The 18321-nt window shown below is 38.6% G+C and overlaps 1 protein-coding gene across 7 annotated transcripts in view; it reads right to left on the bottom strand.

Moving 5' to 3' along the window:
- Positions 1–2326: 2326 nt before the first annotated feature.
- dclk1a (doublecortin-like kinase 1a) overlaps positions 2327–18321 on the bottom strand; it is a 41238-nt gene continuing 25243 nt past the window's right edge. For 2 of the 7 annotated variants that reach the window (XM_065260381.2, XM_065260401.2), the window contains 12 exons: positions 16056–16150; positions 10983–11067; positions 10180–10355; positions 9474–9593; positions 8710–8856; positions 6722–6855; positions 6307–6384; positions 5969–6065; positions 5702–5782; positions 5457–5570; positions 4521–4594; positions 3607–3810 (listed from right to left, as the gene is read on the bottom strand). In XM_065260381.2, the coding sequence (XP_065116453.1) occupies positions 3753–3810; positions 4521–4594; positions 5457–5570; positions 5702–5782; positions 5969–6065; positions 6307–6384; positions 6722–6855; positions 8710–8856; positions 9474–9593; positions 10180–10355; positions 10983–11067; positions 16056–16150 (1259 nt within the window). In that variant the 3' untranslated portion in view covers positions 3607–3752. The other 5 variants (XM_065260420.1, XM_065260428.1, XM_065260412.2 and 2 more) reach the window with 4 other exon arrangements.

The following is an 18321-nucleotide window of genomic DNA, read 5'->3' as shown; positions in this document are numbered from 1 at the left end:
GTCCTATGAAGGTTATTTTGTTTAATTATAGTTTGAGGACCCTCTGTATACTGCATCCTTCAGAGGATGTAACCTCCAGAGGACGCAAAGGATTAAACCTTCTGGAACTAGACACAGCTAATGTATTATGTGTATTATGTTGCTACGGGTGCTATGCAGAAACATTGGGTGCAGCAATAGTTGTCATAATTCAAAGGCTGGATACTTTGAAGGTCCCTGAGGACACATCCTTCGGAGGCTCATTAAATACTGTGTATAATGTATAGTGATATTCTCTATAGTTATAGAAATGCTAATTTCATGTATTTTGTATAACGGTGCTATGCATAATCATTGGGCACAGCAAAAGCTGTCATAATTCGAAGGCAGGATCCTTTGAAGGTCACAAAGGACACATCCTTTGAAGGAGGCATCCTTCGGAGGCTAATAAAATATTGTATTCAATGTATATTAATATTGTGTGTAGTTATTGAAATGTAGTTCCTGTTTCCTTTTCCGTCCATATATGCTACAAAGGTTTTGTTTAATTCTGTTTGAGGACTCTCTGTATACTACATCTGTCAGGGAATGCAACCTCTGGAGGATGCGAAGGATGACACCTTCTGAAATGAGACACAGCTAATTCATGTATTGTGTATTATGGTGCTGAGGGTGCTATGCATAATCATTAAGCATAGTAATAGCTTTCATAATTCAAAGGCTGGATCTTTTGAAGGTCATGGAGGATGCATCCTTCGTAGAACGCATCCTTCATAGGATGCATCCTTCGTAGGACGCATCCTTCGGAGGACGCATCCTTCGTAGGAAGCATCCTTCGTAGGACGCATCCTTCAGAGGATGCATCCTTTGTAGGACGCATCCTTCAGAGGATGCATCCTTTGGAGGATGGTTAAAATTATTATTAATATATATATATATATTGATTTTTTTAAGGAAGTTGCTGGTTTCTTTTCTGTCCATATGTCCTATGAAGGTTATTTTGTTTAATTATAGGTTGAGGACCCTCTGTATACTGCATACTTTAGAGGATGTAACCTCCAGAAGACGCAAAGGATGAAACCTTCTGGAACAAGACACAGCTAATGTATTATGTGTATTATGTTGCTACGGGTGCTATGCAGAAACATTGGGCGCAGCAATAGTTTTCATAATTCAAATGGTGGATCCTTTGAAGGTCACTGAGCACACATCCTTCGGAGGCTCATTAAATACTGTGTATAATGTATAGTGATATTCTGTATAGTTATAGAAATGCTAATTTCATGTATTTTGTATAACTGTGCTATGCATAATCATTGGGCACAGCAAAAGCTGTCATAATTTGAAGGCAGGATCCTTTGAAGATCACAAAGGACACATACTTTGAAGGATGCATCCTACGAAGGATGCGTCCTATGAAGGATGTGTCCTACGAAGGATGCGTCCTCCATGACCTTCAAAAGATCCAGCCTTTGAATTATGAAAGCTATTGCTATGCTTATCCTTCAGAGGCTGCATCCTTTGGAGGATGATTAAAATTATATTTTATATATATATTGATTTTTTTAAGGAAGTTGCTGTTTTCTTTTCTGTCCATATGTCCTATGAAGGTTATTTTGTTTAATTATAAGTTGAGGACCCTCTGTATACTGCATCCTTCAGAGGATGTAACCTCCAGAGGATGCAAAGGATGAAACCTTCTGGAACTAGACACAGCTAATGTATTATGTGTATTATGTTGCTATGGGTGCTATGCAGAAACATTGGGCGCAGCAATAGTTGTCATAATTCAAATGGTGGATCCTTTGAAGGTCACAGAGGACACATCCTTCGGAGGTTAATAAAATATTTTATCTTATGTATATTGATATTCTGTGTAGTTAAAGAAATGCTAATTCATGTATTTTGTATAAGGGTGCTATGCATAATCATTGGGCGCAGCAATAGCGTCATAATTCGAAGGCAGGATCTTTTGAAGGCTCTGGAGGACGCGAAGGATGCAGCCTTCTGAAATGAGACACAGCTAATGTAATGTGTATTATGGTGCTGAGGGTGCTATGCATAATCATTGGGCGCAGCAATAGCTTTCATAATTCAAAGGCTGGATCTTTTGAAGGTCATGGGGGATGCATCCTTCGTAGGACGCATCCTTCGAAGGACGCATCCTTCGTAGGACGCATCCTTCGAAGGACGCATCCTTCGTAGGACGCATCCTTCGTAGGACGCATCCTTTGTAGGACGCATTTCACACACTATAAAATTATGGTGTAAAAAATAGTACATTTATTTAGTGCAGTAAAATACATTTTATGTACTTCAGCATTTTTTCACCTGGGACATCATTAGCTTAGAAATTAATATGTGACAAATCGTAAGCATATAATATATATAATATAATACAATAAAATAATATAATAAAATAACCACAAAGTCCTGTTGTGTAATATGTTACTTTTTTAATATGATGATGTCTCAAATAATAAATATAAGAGCCGCTCTGTATTCCATGCACTAATGAGAGAATACAATGACACAGTAAGCAGGTTTATGAGGTATTAGAACATGTCACACTACCAAAACACTTCATACTTTTCTTACATTCTGTAACTAATACCAAATCTCCTGTACCGTTTGGCAATTGCTTTACGTAGTAGTACTGTACCACTGAATGAGAGAAATGGAGTAATCACATTGAACTTTTTCCTGTTGATGTTTGTTTTTCCAAGAGCTGACCCTGTTTTAAGGAATGTTGCTTGTCTTTCCCACAATGCACTTGTGCTTATGTTCGGTATACTTAAAAAGTGTGAAATGGTTAAATGTGTGAATTACATAGTCTAGTTAAGATAAAGAAATATATTGTCGATATCAAAATAATTGAAATTATATTATTTACACAGATTACAAAAAAGGTCCCCATCTCATGTATGGATAATTTCCATAAGTGTCCAGTACTGTAAGCACAAAGGAAAAGTAGTATAGATAGTATTTAGCCCATAAGTATATGAAGCTGGGGCATTTCCAAACGTTTTTGGGAACACTGGTCTGAGATACAAGCATTGGTATTAAAAAGCTGTTATACAGAAATTTAAACTTCTTGCCTGCTTATTTGCTTTCAGCTACCGAAAAGACCAGCTATGTTTAACATCTTTTACCATGTTTAAAGTAATTTCACAGATTTACCCTTAAAAATATTTTGGAATTTTTTTATGGGCTTGATAACTGACAACTAAATATCAATTATAGCATCTTTGCAGTTTTCTTCTGAAATACATAAGCAATACTGGACCAAGATAAACATTCTAAGGTGCCTCAACAGAAACGAGGATATTTAAACCTGAATAAAAATGACAAATCTATCCATCATGTATAAATAAATGAAAAACTTATTACAATGACCGTAAATAAACAAGAAACCCCCCTTTCCTGACATAGTCATTTTCCTCTTTGTGCACCATTGTGTGATCGGATTACAAAATGTTTATCGGTCCACTCGGCCGCGATCCGAATCCTCATTAAACCTTCTTCTCTTGATGATCTTTCCAGTTGCTCCCTTCCCTTGAAGTACTAGAAAGGAGAGAGGAGGGAGCGAACAGTCTCTGTGGAGCAGGCGGAAAAGTCCTCAGACTCGGGCGTGGCGGTGGTGGTTGAGGGGCATGAATTGAGTGTAGGGGCCGGGAGCCCGACGGGTGGCTGGGACGGGTCGAGGTACAGACGGGGTGTAAAGGCTGGGATGTGGAGGCTACAGGTCGGCTGGGTGGTCCAAAGAGCTGCGCTCACATTCTGGTGGCGTCCTCGTCGGAAAATCTGCCTCTCCTTATCAAGAGCGGTGGTCTGAAGAAAAATGGAGAAAACGCAGTCAGACTAAGAAATACATGAATAGTGTTAAAAAGACTCTATGTAAAGTAAATTATACACTGAGGGAAAAGGACAACTGCTTTTTCTAGCTCATGAGAAGCTAGGGTGGCCATTCGTGCCAGTTCCGCCGGACACGTCCCGAACATGTTTTCGGGGTCGTTCTTCGGAAGTCGCGTTGCTCGACCGCATACGTCATTGAGGTTCTCACATTTCAGTTAAAATACATTAGAAAATTAATATTTATTTATTTTAAGACATACAATCATTCTAGTTTCATTCTTACCTTGAAATTTAACATTTGCTTTTTTTAAATTAAACCCGAAATATTAAACCTTGATGACGTATGCGGTCGACCAACGCGACTTCCGGAGAACGAACCCGAAAACATGTTCGGGACGTGTCCGGCGGAACTGGCACGAATGGTCACCCTATGAGAAGCTGATGGGTAGCAAAACAGAAAAAGACACCACAGAGCAGGACAAAAGCGGCATTCACGGGTAACAATGAGCAAACCAACGAGGAGATAAACGCAATGTTAGATGCAGTGATGCTGAAGTCATACACAGGACCGTTCACACGCATACACGCATAGCAAGCCCACAGCAACAGCCATCTTGGGTGATAATAACATAAGCTGGACAGATATACTCCGTGTCTGGCATGCCTTGGTAGACACACAAAATTACCTTATCCAGAACATGCCCGGGTTCTGATAGAAATCCAATGACCCTGATCTCTGCATGGAAAAGTCATGGTCGAGCTATACGAAGAAAAATCATTACAGCTCAGTGGATAACATTCATATCACAGCTCAGCTGTTAGTAAAGTGGATAAGAATTTAAATGTTTGTAGCACTCGCAAAAGTTAAGAAAAACTAAAGCAAAAGTTAAAAGGACACACACTTGTTTTGAAAATATGCTCATTTTCCAGCTCCCCTAGAGTTTACCGTTTTGGAATCCATTCAGCCAATCTCCGGGTCTGGCGGTGCCACTTTTAGCATAGCTTAGCATAATCGCAGCAGCCGAAAATAGTCCCCTAGGTAACTCTTAAAAGCAGTGGACTATTTTCGGGCAGTGCGTAATATCACTACGCCTGCTGCAGCCATGTTACGGCAGCAAAGTCATTGATTATTAAGCCAGTTTGAGAGTATAGTTCCTAACCATATCTGCCTAGAAAAAAGCTTTAAATTTTCTGTCGGTCTTAGTACACGATGTAACTACAGAAGAGTCAAGTTTTAAATAAAAATTTAAAAACTCTTTGGTTAGCGCGATGCTAATGGTCTAATCAGATTCAATGGATTATGCTAAGCTATGCTAAAAGTGGTACCGCCAGACCCGGAGATCGGCTGAATGGATTCCAAAATGTTAAAAATCAAATGTTTAACTGTAGGGGAGCTGGAAAATTAGCATATTTTCAAAATAAGTGGAATGTCTCTTTAAGTCTTCCTCCATTCCTCTCCACTAAGTTGCCAACAGTAAATAACCCCTAGCTGTTAAATATTCCCTAATCGTAGTTTTCTGCATCGACACAAAAAAATTTTCTACCAGCAAATCTCACCAATTAAATAAAATGATACTGTAAATATAGATGTAACATCTGATCTGATCTATGTGTGATCTTACCGTCATGACAGATACTCCAGGAGTGTTGTTGCAGGGTTTGGGGCCTGTGTTAAAGTGCTTCCTGATCTTTCCTGCAACTAGCAGCTGGTGTTCATTTTCTGACAGACCGTCATTCTGAAATGAAAAGTTCACAAATGGTAAAATGGCACACAATCCTACAGTAGATACTAAGCAAAAATGATGAATCAATCGATCTTTGTATCTAGTGTAATAGATAAGACTAGTATAAAACATGAATTACTTACAGTGACCCAAGGATGTTCAAGCACCTGCAGCGCTGTGTATCTCTGATCTACTTCCACTTGCAGCATAGACACTATTAGCTCCTATAATAAAACATCATAATCCTAAATATTAGAAATGTACCAGTTGCCGATATTTATTAGCAATTTTTTAACCATTTTAATTTAAACCATGACTATATTGGCTATTATAGCATAAAAAGGCTGATTAAATAAACAGATTGCACATATAAAATATTTAACATTGAGTACAAACTTGATTTGACTTACTTTAGCTGAATCTGATACATTGTCCCAGTATGGAGGAGGAAATTCTAACTGGCCCAGGAGAATCTGATCAAACAAGGCCTCTTGATCTTCTGTACTTCTGAAATACAGAGCGCAACGTCATATAGACATCAACAGGGGGCGCTAGTGTCATTAGGAATCTATACGTTGTTATGAGTTACAAAATAACCACATAGTGGCGCCATTTTACATAACCTATGAGGTGTGTAATAGACTTTGTGTAATGTAATGAGGTCTCAATTTTCAGATATAATGCAGATAAGATTGTACAGTGTTGAAAAGGTACAGAATTAAAGACATTTCTCTGACACTGAACGTACCCACGAAATGGAGGAAAGCCACAGAGGAGAATATACGTGATGACTCCAGCGGCCCATATATCTACTTTAAGGCCATACCTACAGTAAAGCAAACACAGTTAAACTTCAAATAATGTTATAATAATATGTAACCCTGCTTGTGAAAAATCTTTTTTATATAAAATAAAATAATATTATAATTTAAAGAACATTTTGTGAAAATATAACCTTGATATCTTTAATATTAACTAGATTGAAATCAGTGACTAAAAATTCAACACATAATCGAATTATGAGATTTGGAGAATCAAAGACTTTAGCCTCAGACAGGTTCACAGACAGGTTCACATATTTATAATAATCATAATATTATGTTTCATAACAATATTAATAAGAACATTTAAATTAATTCATTAAAATGTGTTAAAATATTCACCCGGTCTCTGCAATAATCTCTGGTGCTACATATGTGGGTGTACCACAGACAGTATATAAGGGCCCGTCTACCACGGTTGCCAAGCCAAAGTCTCCCAGCTTTAGCGATTTACTTCCATCTTGATGTTCATACACCTGTGAATCAATAAAAAATGGTTTTAAAATGTGGTCCAACACAACATATAAAGCAATCTTTGAAATGTATATATCCAAGTTTTTCTACACTGCCAGAAAAATGATCCCTAGCTGTCACTGGTGTCTCAAGATGCACACCTGTATAGTTTTTGTAAGGTTTGTTAGTAAAAACAACTTAAATGTCCTAATATAACCTAGTCCTGGATTAATCTAAACCCCGCCCCTTAAAGAGACACTCCACATCCATTTTCCAGCTTCCCTGGAGTTAAACATCTGATTTTTACCGTTTTGGAATCCATTCAGCCGATCTCCAGGTCTGGCGCTACTACTTTTAGCATAGCTTAGCATAATCCATTGAATCTGATTAGACCATTAGCATCATGCTAAAAACCAAATAACCAAAGAGTTTCAATATTTTTCCCATTTAAAACTTGACTCTTCTGTAGTTACATCGTGTACTAAGGCCGACATTAAATTAAAAGTTGCGATTTTCTAGGCAGATTTGGCTAGAAACTATACTCTCATTCTGGCGTAATAATCAAGGACTTTGCTGCTGTAAAATGGCTGCGGCGGGCGTAGTGATATTATGCACCACCCGAAAAAAGTCCCCTTATTTCGTTCAATATCAGGGGATTATTTTCGGGCGCTGCGTAATATCATTGCTTAGTACACGATGTAACTACAGAAGAGTTAAGTTTTAAATAGGAAAAATATCAAAACTCCTTGGTTATTTGTAGCGCGATGCTAATGGTCTAATCAGATTCAATGGATTATTCGAAGCTATGCTAAAAGTGTTAGCGCCAGACCCAGAGATCAGCTGAATGGATTCCAAAACGGTAAAAATCAAAAGTTTATCTCTAGGGGAGCTGGAAAATGAGCATATTTTCAAAAAAAGTGGAATGTCCCTTTAATGTCTATGCCCTTAAATTCACAGATGCTGATAGAGGAACTGCATCTTCTCCCAGCATGAATCCATCCAGCCCCTAAAACCGGTTAGCTAGGTTTCTGTTTGTTATATAACAGCCAAAACAGCTTCGTTCTGCACTACAACTTCCTGGCACACTTGAGATGTATGCTTCCAGTCACAAGCGATTATCTTTAACACACAGCGAGCGCATCTGCTAGCCAGTAGACAACTCCCATTGTTCGCTGAAGTGCAATGAAGCTGACTGAATTTGATCAAGAGGGCATGAGTTTGCCCCATCCAATGCCAGCGGACAAATCTGTCCTGTCTTCGACCACACAAGCGGTGGCTGCAATGTTCCAATGTATATCAGAATGGTCAATACATCCGCCTGTTTACAAAAGAGAAACCATTGAAAATGGCACATATGGGTGTAGGAGCGCGTCTAATCTCAACAGCCCTCGATTGAAAAAGAAGCAGAGTATGAGCCATACACTATTGATTCATAAGGATGTCTGGTACAAGGTTCTTAAGAGAACAGTACAGTCTGTGAACTGTCAACTCGTGAGTCACGTCACACTTCTTCCGCTGTACAAGCGATATCACAGTCAGTCATTCAGTAGGTGTCTGGTCTAGACTCAGTCACAAAGAGCTTTGAGCAATCATCTCTCTTTCTTCAAACACACACATATCGTACAAAACATCATCTTGTCATCTTCCCCTACAAACACACACTCACATTTGAGATGAGACTACCTGCTGTTCGCGAAATATCACCAGCATTAGGACGTGCTAACTTTGTGATTCAATGGTGACATGTGTTCGATGATCACATGGGGGGTGCGCTCAGTATGTCATTCCTAGAAGCACAGTTTGGTGTGAAAATGGGATGGAAGGAAAAATGATATGAAAGAGGAAGACACATGGTGCCAAAAATGTTGAGATCTTACCAAAAGATTCTCTGGCTTGATGTCTCTATGGACGATGTTAAGGCTGTGTAAATACTTGATAGCGTTGGTTAGGTTGTACAACATGCCACTGGCGTCTCGCTCAGTGTATCTGTTGGCGGAAGTGATAGCATCAAAAAGATCTCCTCCCTGTGAACCAACAAGAATCATCAATGTAGATCAAGTACAGACCAAAGCAGACATGATTTTAGTAGACGTGATTTTAATTCAACGAATTTGCCACATATGAGTAGCTATAAGATTGTGGTGCTGCAAACAGTGCAAGATAAAGTTTAATACTGTGGGTTTGGGGTTTAAATATAAACAATAGCAAGCACGATTAAGCTATAAGTTAGTAGGTTTTATGAATGGCACCGTCCAAGAGTTTAAACTTTTCTGCTTGGTAAGGGACTAAAAGCAGCATTCCCACATACCCAGCGAGAGAATCGCTATCTACCTCACAAGAGTTTCTTGAGGTCGGTTGTTGATATATAGCGAGAGGAAGTTTGCGATGGCCTGGTTTGCCGGCTGAAGTCGGAAGCACCTCAAAGAGTCGAGTAAGTGGAACAGAAGCTTAAAATAACACTTGGTTCAACCAAGCCAGCGCAACAACACAGAGCGGACATTACATGGACCAACCAACCAAGAGCAAAATTACTTTGAATCTCTTAAATATGTAACCTATTCCTGTGAAATCCAGGCTTTTCAGATTCAGATTTGCTTTCACCTTTGGTTTGAATAGATATCCCACAATCTGTGATGCATACCTTAACAAGCTCCATGACCAGGTAGAGTTCACTATAGGTTTCCATCTCCTCGATCAACAACACAATGTTGGGATGTTTCACTCTTCTCAAGATGTCCACCTCATTTTGGATCATATGCTCCTGTATGGCACAAAAGATTATAGTAGAAAGATATCTTAGGGTGTTTTCACATATAGTTCATTTTAAAAGAACCAAACCCAGTTCACTTAAAGTGAACCAGAAAAGGAACTAGCCGAATATGACCTCAGTCCTTTTAGTGTTCACAATATAGTGGACTCAAAAGAGGACCCAGTTCTTTTTTTGGTCCTCTTCAGAACTGAAGTGATCTCAGACCCTTTCTTGTTCACTTCACAACTTCATAAGAACTCAGACCCCAGCTTTCTGTGCAGCAGTTTATTTTGATACAATGTCGAAACGACACTCGAAGTGGACCGGGACCTCATTGGTTTCACATCTCAAAAATAAATCGAACCACAAAAGAACCCAAAAGCGAACCGTACTCAGACCACCTCCAGACGTGGTCTGAGTTCGGTTCACTTTTGGGTCCTTTTAGGGGGGTCTGAGATCACTTGGTGTGTTCACATGTACACCCTGAACTGCTCCGAGAGCGTTTGGAGGGCTCAAACGAACTAGGTGTGAAAACACCCTTAGTCTAATTTGATCAAAGCTCGTAAGTGTGAAAAGAAAAATGATGTAACATTGTTACCTTTCCTCTGCATTTGCCTTTGTTGATGATCTTCAGAGCGTATGCTCTGCCAGTCGAATGCTCCACACACTCGTGGACCACCGCAAAGTTCCCGTCCCCGATCATTCGCCCAACTTTGTACCGATCTGAAATTGAGCTTGGAACGGTTGGGATCTGTGTCTCGTCCACGGGCTCAGCTGAAGGAATAAGACAATTTGAGGTTAATGGTCTCATGACCAAAACCCAAAGAAAAAGAAACTATGGAAAATTACGTTTAACAGTATCTGCCTCACACCATTGATTTTAAAGGAATGTGTTACAAGTCATTACAGTGAGAATTACTGGTGTGCATAATGCCTTTTTATGCAATGCCTTTAACTGAAGTGTTTCTTTTTAGCCTCTACTACAGACAGGCTTTAGAGATAAAAGAGCTTCATTTGGTGACACTGAACAATTAAGGTTTTTGTGTAATTAAAGCTTTCTTTTTAATAAATCCAGAAACCTCTCATACTTGCTTGGGAAAATATTGTTTTTGAACTCTTGTTAGACACAAAAATATACCCACATTCTCCACCATTAAGTGTGAATGAACTTAAACTGTTATTTTTATAAATCCTTTCTAAAACCATTCAGTTTAAGATAGTCATAGCTTTTTAGTAGGGTTTGTCTGATCTTGTCAAAGACCAGGATGAGTGTCTAAACAAGCTGAAAGACCATAAGAGACCAGCCTACCATAATTTGTAAGGTTTAAGCGGTTTATTTAACTGTTTAAGGAACATCTGTCCATATATCATACTTTGAAACATGATGTCCTGACGTCTTACCATCACTCACAGGTCCTTCCTCCTCATCCATACTGCAGACTTTGGTAGAAGCCAACGAGAGCGAGGAACCACTTTGCTGGGATCCCTGTGTAAAGAAAAAGGTTCCCTTTAAACCTGGAAGTAAATGGACCTTGTGGTACATAAAAACGTACTTCAGAAACCCCAGACAACCATGTAACTATAAAAAATATGAAACCTTTTCAGTGTAGTCTAGCTTTCTACCTGCCATGATAGCCTCAGCTCCACCTGTATTGTTCCTGTGAGGACAGCACCCTTGGGACCGTGTTCACTCTCACTTTTAAACATAGCAGCACTGCATTAAGACAAAGACAGTTAGCACATTGGTGCTTTTGCCGGTTGCCATGGCAGCCACAACTGTAAGTTACTGGCTGGGCTGTAAATTGGTTTTCTCTCCCGTCCGCCGCCAGTCAGGGTGCAGGGACCCATTCGGGTCCAGGCGGATAGTAATTGGAAAGATGTCTCGAAGTGCTCTATGCTCTCCTGACTACTGAGAAAACTCAGTGGATTTGATTGGACAGTGGTGGCATACAAGCGTGCCCCGGTTGAACCTCAAAGGGATGAAAACAGTGAGCGGGGTCCCTAATAGCGAGAATGGAGCGTAAATTTACCTAGACAAAGCGATGCACGGGTCAGGGTGGGTTTGTACTATTACATGCGCTGATAATGTCAATTTGAGTAGATATGTAAGAGACGAGCAAGGTATGGCTGTTTAAGTGTAATCAGTTTCGACTAAAGAGCGTGTGTTTGTCAGTCTGTGTATGTGTGTGTTGCAGCATCCTTTTCTATTTCATTCAGATCACAGTTTGTCCTGCCGGTATTAAAACTCTTGTTGCCATGGAAACTGTTGGAGTGTGCGGCACTAATAATATTTTCCCTCAGCGAGACAGGATGCAGCCACAGACACATGCCCATATAAGGCCAGTTTCCTGCTTGAATGTTGGGTCATATCACTTGTCCAAATTGGTTGAATTGCTCAGGACCGACAGCAAACAGATTACTCACAACAACAGCACAGAGAAATAATGAATAATGGGACTATGAAATGAAGCATGCAATTGTTAGTATTTATTCTGGTGTTTAATATTAGAAAAAAAACATGTATGAGCATGTGTATGGTGGTTGAATTCTTGCACACTAATTACAAAATTACAAATTTAATCCAACACCAGGAAAGTGCATTACTATTCCCATCACAGGATAAATACTACCTCCCTGCTACAGCGTTGTCCTCTCTCTGGATCTCTGATTTTCGGGAAACAGCTGTGGAGACGATAAACCGTCTGTAGCTGCAGCTTCATTAAAACCAATGAGTGAAAATGATTTGGAGACTCATACGAGTCACTTGAGGACATTTTGTAATTACACCTGTAATCTAATTCTGTAACCAACTGCTTTCATTTGCTTTTCCAATACATTGGCTTACTTTGCACAGGCATAAAACAAATCATCCATGTTTGTTTTGGCATCTGTGATATCTGAGATAAACCAAATAATCCAAATAAAGAGAGAAGGACCCAAATTGTGTTTAAGAAGTACAAACAGCCAGACAAGCTCATAGTAAGATAAATCGACTTACAGTATTGTTTAATGTATAATGAAAATGTAATCATAGTACATACATGATGGAATGGTTTCATGACATGATTTGAAAAGAAAAATAAAGAAAATTCTAGACGAACAACTTTAAAAATAATGACAAGACTTTGACATGATCTTCTCTATTTCTATAAGTGATATATATGCGAAATATATATCAATATACAAAAATGATACAAAACTATTAAAAAACAGAAACATGAAAACTACATGAGTGACATAATGGAATGACAGTAAAGAATATATAATGGATCATAATTAAAATTGATGAAAACACAAAACATTGAGAATCAATGAAATTTTTGAGTTTATGTAGATATATAAAACAAAAATAAAACCATAAACCAAATTTCACATGCAATAAAATCATTGGAAGACGTTGATGTATTTTTACATGACTGTTAATGGAATGAATGACAACAGACATGCACTCATACACAATGTTATTTAAACCCACAATCAAAACCCCAAAGAAAATTGTGAAGAGCATGCAACCCAACACACAAAGTCTGAGTTTGATATCATTTAATGGAGACTATATTTATGAACAAAGATAGAGTGAACGATGACCTTACTTTCCGTGTTATACAACATGCAAAAATGGCCCACCAATTTAACCAAGTAAAAGTATTTTCTATCCTTGTATTATTATGATATTTTAGTATATGAAATTTCTGACTTTGACAAAGTGCCTTTCTCTCAAGCATTGAAATAATTTATATGTGTCCGGTTTTTATTTTAAATAATTTATATAAGTCCTTTTTTTAATTGTGTTCCCTTATAAACTTCAATCAAAATCAAAATCTCAAAAGCCACACCCACTTTTTCCTCGCACGATATTCAGTTTCACTCAGAAATTTGCCACAACACAAAAGTAATAGATTGCGAATTCTGGTTCATGGGGACTTTAAATATGTATTTGTCATCATAGTATAAAATGTATGTGATCCATATTTTCCCCCAGGGGAATTGAGAGGTTATGGACCGAAAATGAGATGAAAGTGGGGATTTGCCAGAGGACACAGAGGCTGCACACACTTATATAGTTCATTACTATAAGTGGGTCATACATTAAATATGCAAAATCATATGCAAATCACAACTTGGGCTTAAATGGCAAGGCAATCAATATTAATTCAATATAAATGGTTAAATAGTTCAGTTTTTAATTGAATGCAGTAATGCATTTTAAAACGGTAGAAATACGATTAATATTTTCATATTTTATATGTAATTTTTCATTTAATATAAAAGGACTGCTTTACTATTTTACTATATGGGATGGTTTTACTATGTCTTGCTTGTCTCAAAGTCACACAGCTACAACATTTTGAGACTCATGTAAATTCATAAGCTAGATAAAGAATTAACATCTGAAAAAAATTTTCCGAGAACATTGCGTTATTTTGCATTTGTATCATATTTATGCAAATGTTCCCCTTCATTCACAGAACTCTACTGGGGGAATTTCAAAGCCTGACCCACTTATGCAGGAGATGGTTGCAACAACGTTGAGTTGCGTCTCTGCTTTGGGCAGATCTGACTGTCCCAAATTAACATTCTGCAACAGCAAGCCACAGAGAGATCATCCAACATTAAGAGCTCATGCAGCTGTGCAAGATAAATGGAAAAGCGGGAATAGGGTGAACTCAAAGAACCGAGTGCTTTTGTCTCTCCACGACCACAATCGAATCGGTTTGAGGGACTTTGGTTAAAAGTCAGCCTTTTTCACAAGAGGAAGTTTATCTATACTTTCATGATGACTAAAGCATGCAGCAAGAACATGATGTGACCTAAACCAGTATTCCTAAATGTTCCCATTTATGGTCAGAGTAAAATTCCAGTTCAGTGGTGGCCAAGAGATTCTGATTAATCTATACTGGGTCAATATCGGCACGTGATATAATCGAGCAACTCAACATGTGTACTGGACTGTAACATCTACCCTGATTAATGTTTCGCTTTAAGAATTCAGGAAAGATGCGCCAAAGGCTTATGGCTTATATTAAATGCTTTATATCGAAGCTGGATAGGGAAGCTTTGACTGCATTAAACCTTTTTGCATTAGTCTCTCAGATCACAGGATCAAGGACACTTGGTCACACACACATGTGACTCCTACTTAATAAACAACAGACTTTCTAATGAGTTGCATGCTCCTTTAACAGCGTATATTGTATGTATTCTCTGCTCATAGCAGTCTCAATGACCACATACACACCGCAAAAAAAAAAAAAAATCTAGATTTGTGCACAGTGTGGTTATCTATAGGAGGGACAACTTCACAATTCACTCTGGAAAAAGTAGTGATAAACAGATTTACATTAAATCTACGTAAAAAAGAAAACTAATCAAGTTATGATGTAACTAAAAATGCATCTGAGCTGTGTCACTGCTACAACTGCAATGCAAGTAGTTGTTCAGATCATTGGACACTTAATAGAAAGTGGACTTTGGTTGTCTCAGGGTAACCCCCTTGCTTTTTACTAAAAAAATTGGATGTTTTTTCTCCAATTGGGCAGTGAGTCCCATCCACACAAGAATCAGTATAAAAAATGAAAATCTGGTTTCGTTACTGTCAAAAATAAAAGGTACAAAAGCTGTCTCTGGGGGCTTTAAAAAGGTCCAAATATGTGCCTTTTAGGTACCAATATGTACCTTTGAAGTACTAATATGTACTCTTTGGGTACAAAGGTGTACCTTTTTGAAAGGGTACTGTCCCAGTGACAGCTGTTGTACCTTTATTTCTGAGAGCACTGTCAAAAATAAAGGTACAAAGCTGTCACTGGGGCAGTACCCTTTAAAAACGGTCCTAATATGTACCATTTAGGTACAAATATGTATCTTTGAAGTACTAATATGCATTCTTTGGGTACAAAGGTGTGCTGTTTTGAAAGGGTACTGTCCCAGTGACAGCTTTTGTACATTTATTTCTGAGAGTACAGAACCTTGCAGTGTGTATGAGGACAATGTTTCATCATGAATGCTGACCTATACAACAAATAAAAGTAATTCTCAATTAACAATTTATCTGGCCTCCCATGCATAAAATGTGAAATAGAAACTGTGCAAAAATCTCAATAGTGGAGGCCCGGCATCATTTTTTCTTGCTAGGGATTGACTGTGAATTTTAGTGCCACTTAGGGAAAGTTAAGCTGTCGTGGCAATGTCCACCTTGTCCGTTTCCTAAGAACATAGATAGAGTGTGTTATACAAAGCCTGACATTGTGTTGGAAGGCAATACGATGTGCTAGACCAAAACTAGGACCATACACTGGTTTAGCCTAAATGGTCATGAAGACTTTGTATAGTTACGGTTCAGATGGGAAATTGAGTTAAGAATTAGGTTTACATGACGAATGATCTCAATCCCCACAGCAGGTAAGCAGGTATGTGTGCTTAGATTGCAAAAACTAGGTGTGTTTGTTCAGGATGATAGTGTGGATGCCATCTTACCCCGTGTTTGTTCAGGTTCCCTGGGCTGGCAGGAGACGGACTGGGCGATTTTGCAGAATGGGGTGTGGACAGGTGACCGGCCGATGTCCCATTTACTAAACAGGAAGAGGGAAAAAAATGTAAGTTAGCTTTTTTAAAGTTTGTGAATGAAGCTGAGAAAAGCCACAGCAGGCAGCTAGCGCTCTTATATTCAAATAGTGAGAATTTCAAAAGCCTGTCTGTGAGTTAGAAGAAAAGAAATCGCCCACACAGCTGCTCCCGCTTCCTACACTCGCATCCCAACAACAAATTTTCTTCGGATGCAAAGCAACACGCTGTGACACAAATCCCTCCATTTCTACAGACTCACATCAAAGGCCCATCAGTCACAGTTCAACCGTTCTGAAGCACCGGATGTTCAGACAACACCAGGCTCATTTATATTCACAGGCAACTGCCATTATTTCCCGAATTAGGATGGGAATCATCCCTTGTCAGTTTAATTCACTTCTGTGGGCTACTGTGTTACCAGGACACACACACACAAAAAATGTGTCAAAAGCATCAAGATCACTTACAAAGCAGCAATTCATAAAGAACAGGAAAATGAAGGAGGTCATCAAAAAAAAAAAAGAAACGATTAAGGCAATGAATCTATATATTTTGACCTCACCATATACCATGTTGTATTATTATTCACTTTTAAACTTGAATAAAAGCAGCAGATATGAATGTAAGTAATATGGTCAAAACTTGTGGTGACGTTTAGACATACATTATTAATGCATTTGGCAGATGCAATAAAATTCCAACGCGATTTACAGTTTATATAATTAATATTTCTAATATATCGTATTGCATACGAACTTCGCCTAAATAATTATTTTTGGCCCTACACATTAATAATAAACGATTAACAATATAAGCATCCGCACCTTGACAAACAGCACATCGATAACCTACCTGTAACTCATGGATAAAAATAATACAAATCCACATCGCATCAAAACTAAATAAACATCACTATCAAAATCTTCCAAGGTATCCGGAGAAGAGGTCGCATACCTTCGTATTGCAGCATGTTGAGTACACAGTGGCAGTAAAGCAGCGGTGCAGCAGCTCTCACCGAGCGCAAATCAATGAATGAAATAACTGAGAGAGCGGAGACGAGTAGAGAGCGTGAGCCGCTGAGCGCTCATTGGCCCGCCGTCTGCTTGCGTAGCTCTGACGCGCGCCTGTGCCTGTAGTGGGCGGAGCGTTGGCGCCGAGGTAATGGTGGAAAAGCGCCGAATATTCTCACCGACAGACCTTTAATGGCTCTCGTACCGCGGTCAGACACAAACCAAAACAAAGACACAAACTACTAGCGTATGTAAATGGGACATAATGATGTCTGAAGTCCTACATCACGTGAGCAATTTATGGTAGTGAAAAACGTACAATTCTATCCCACATAAAAATGAACAGTGAATTGATCAGTTATATACGGTAGTAATATTTAAGGTCAAAAACTATGTACAAAGGGCTAATTATTACTATAGTATTTTTTCATGTGGGATCTGCTGTCTTTGTTAAATATTTATTTCGTTACTAACCGCCTGAAATAGGTACTACTACAGTTCTAATGGTTTCCAATGAACTACCATCTGTTTACCTTTAAAGCCATGACATTATTCTTATTTAACGGTGTTTAATTGGTCCCAACACTCTATAATATGCTGGGTTATTTTAAACCCTGTTTTGCACTGTAAAAAACTTTCTTGTTTCACTTAAAGCTGCATTGTTTGTGTAACTTTTAGAATAATCTCTTGACCAAAACACAATGCATAACTATATTATCAGTGGTGTATAAATACCTTACATAATAAACTATTATGTTTTTATTAACTCAGAATGAGCCGTTTTCATCTACATACAGCGCGGGTCCACTTACATGGAAGTAGAGTAGCAATAAATGGCCCTACGTCGGCCGTTTCTCAATCCGAAGGGTGCAGCCTTCGGAGGTCTCATTTGCAGGCAGCATACGTCATCATCAAGACCGTTCAGAACATTAGCGATTATAAAGTTGACTATTATTCTTAGTTATTCTTAGTAAATTGTTATAATATGCTGATGACTTGCGAATGTAATAGTCGGTTAACTTAAATAAACCAGGCTTGATGACGTACTGTATGAAGCCTACATATGCGACCTCGGGAGGCTGCAGCCTTCGGATTGTGAAACGGCCGTGACTCATATGTTTGTCCTGTGGCGGCAACCATATGCGTTTTGAAATTGAGGAGTTATC

The sequence above is a fragment of the Paramisgurnus dabryanus genome, chromosome 10, assembly GCF_030506205.2.
Source record: "Paramisgurnus dabryanus chromosome 10, PD_genome_1.1, whole genome shotgun sequence".
Lineage (NCBI taxonomy): Eukaryota > Metazoa > Chordata > Actinopteri > Cypriniformes > Cobitidae > Paramisgurnus > Paramisgurnus dabryanus.
The sequence above is the reverse complement of the archived record's forward strand: the minus strand, read 5'-3'. Positions and strand labels throughout refer to the sequence as shown.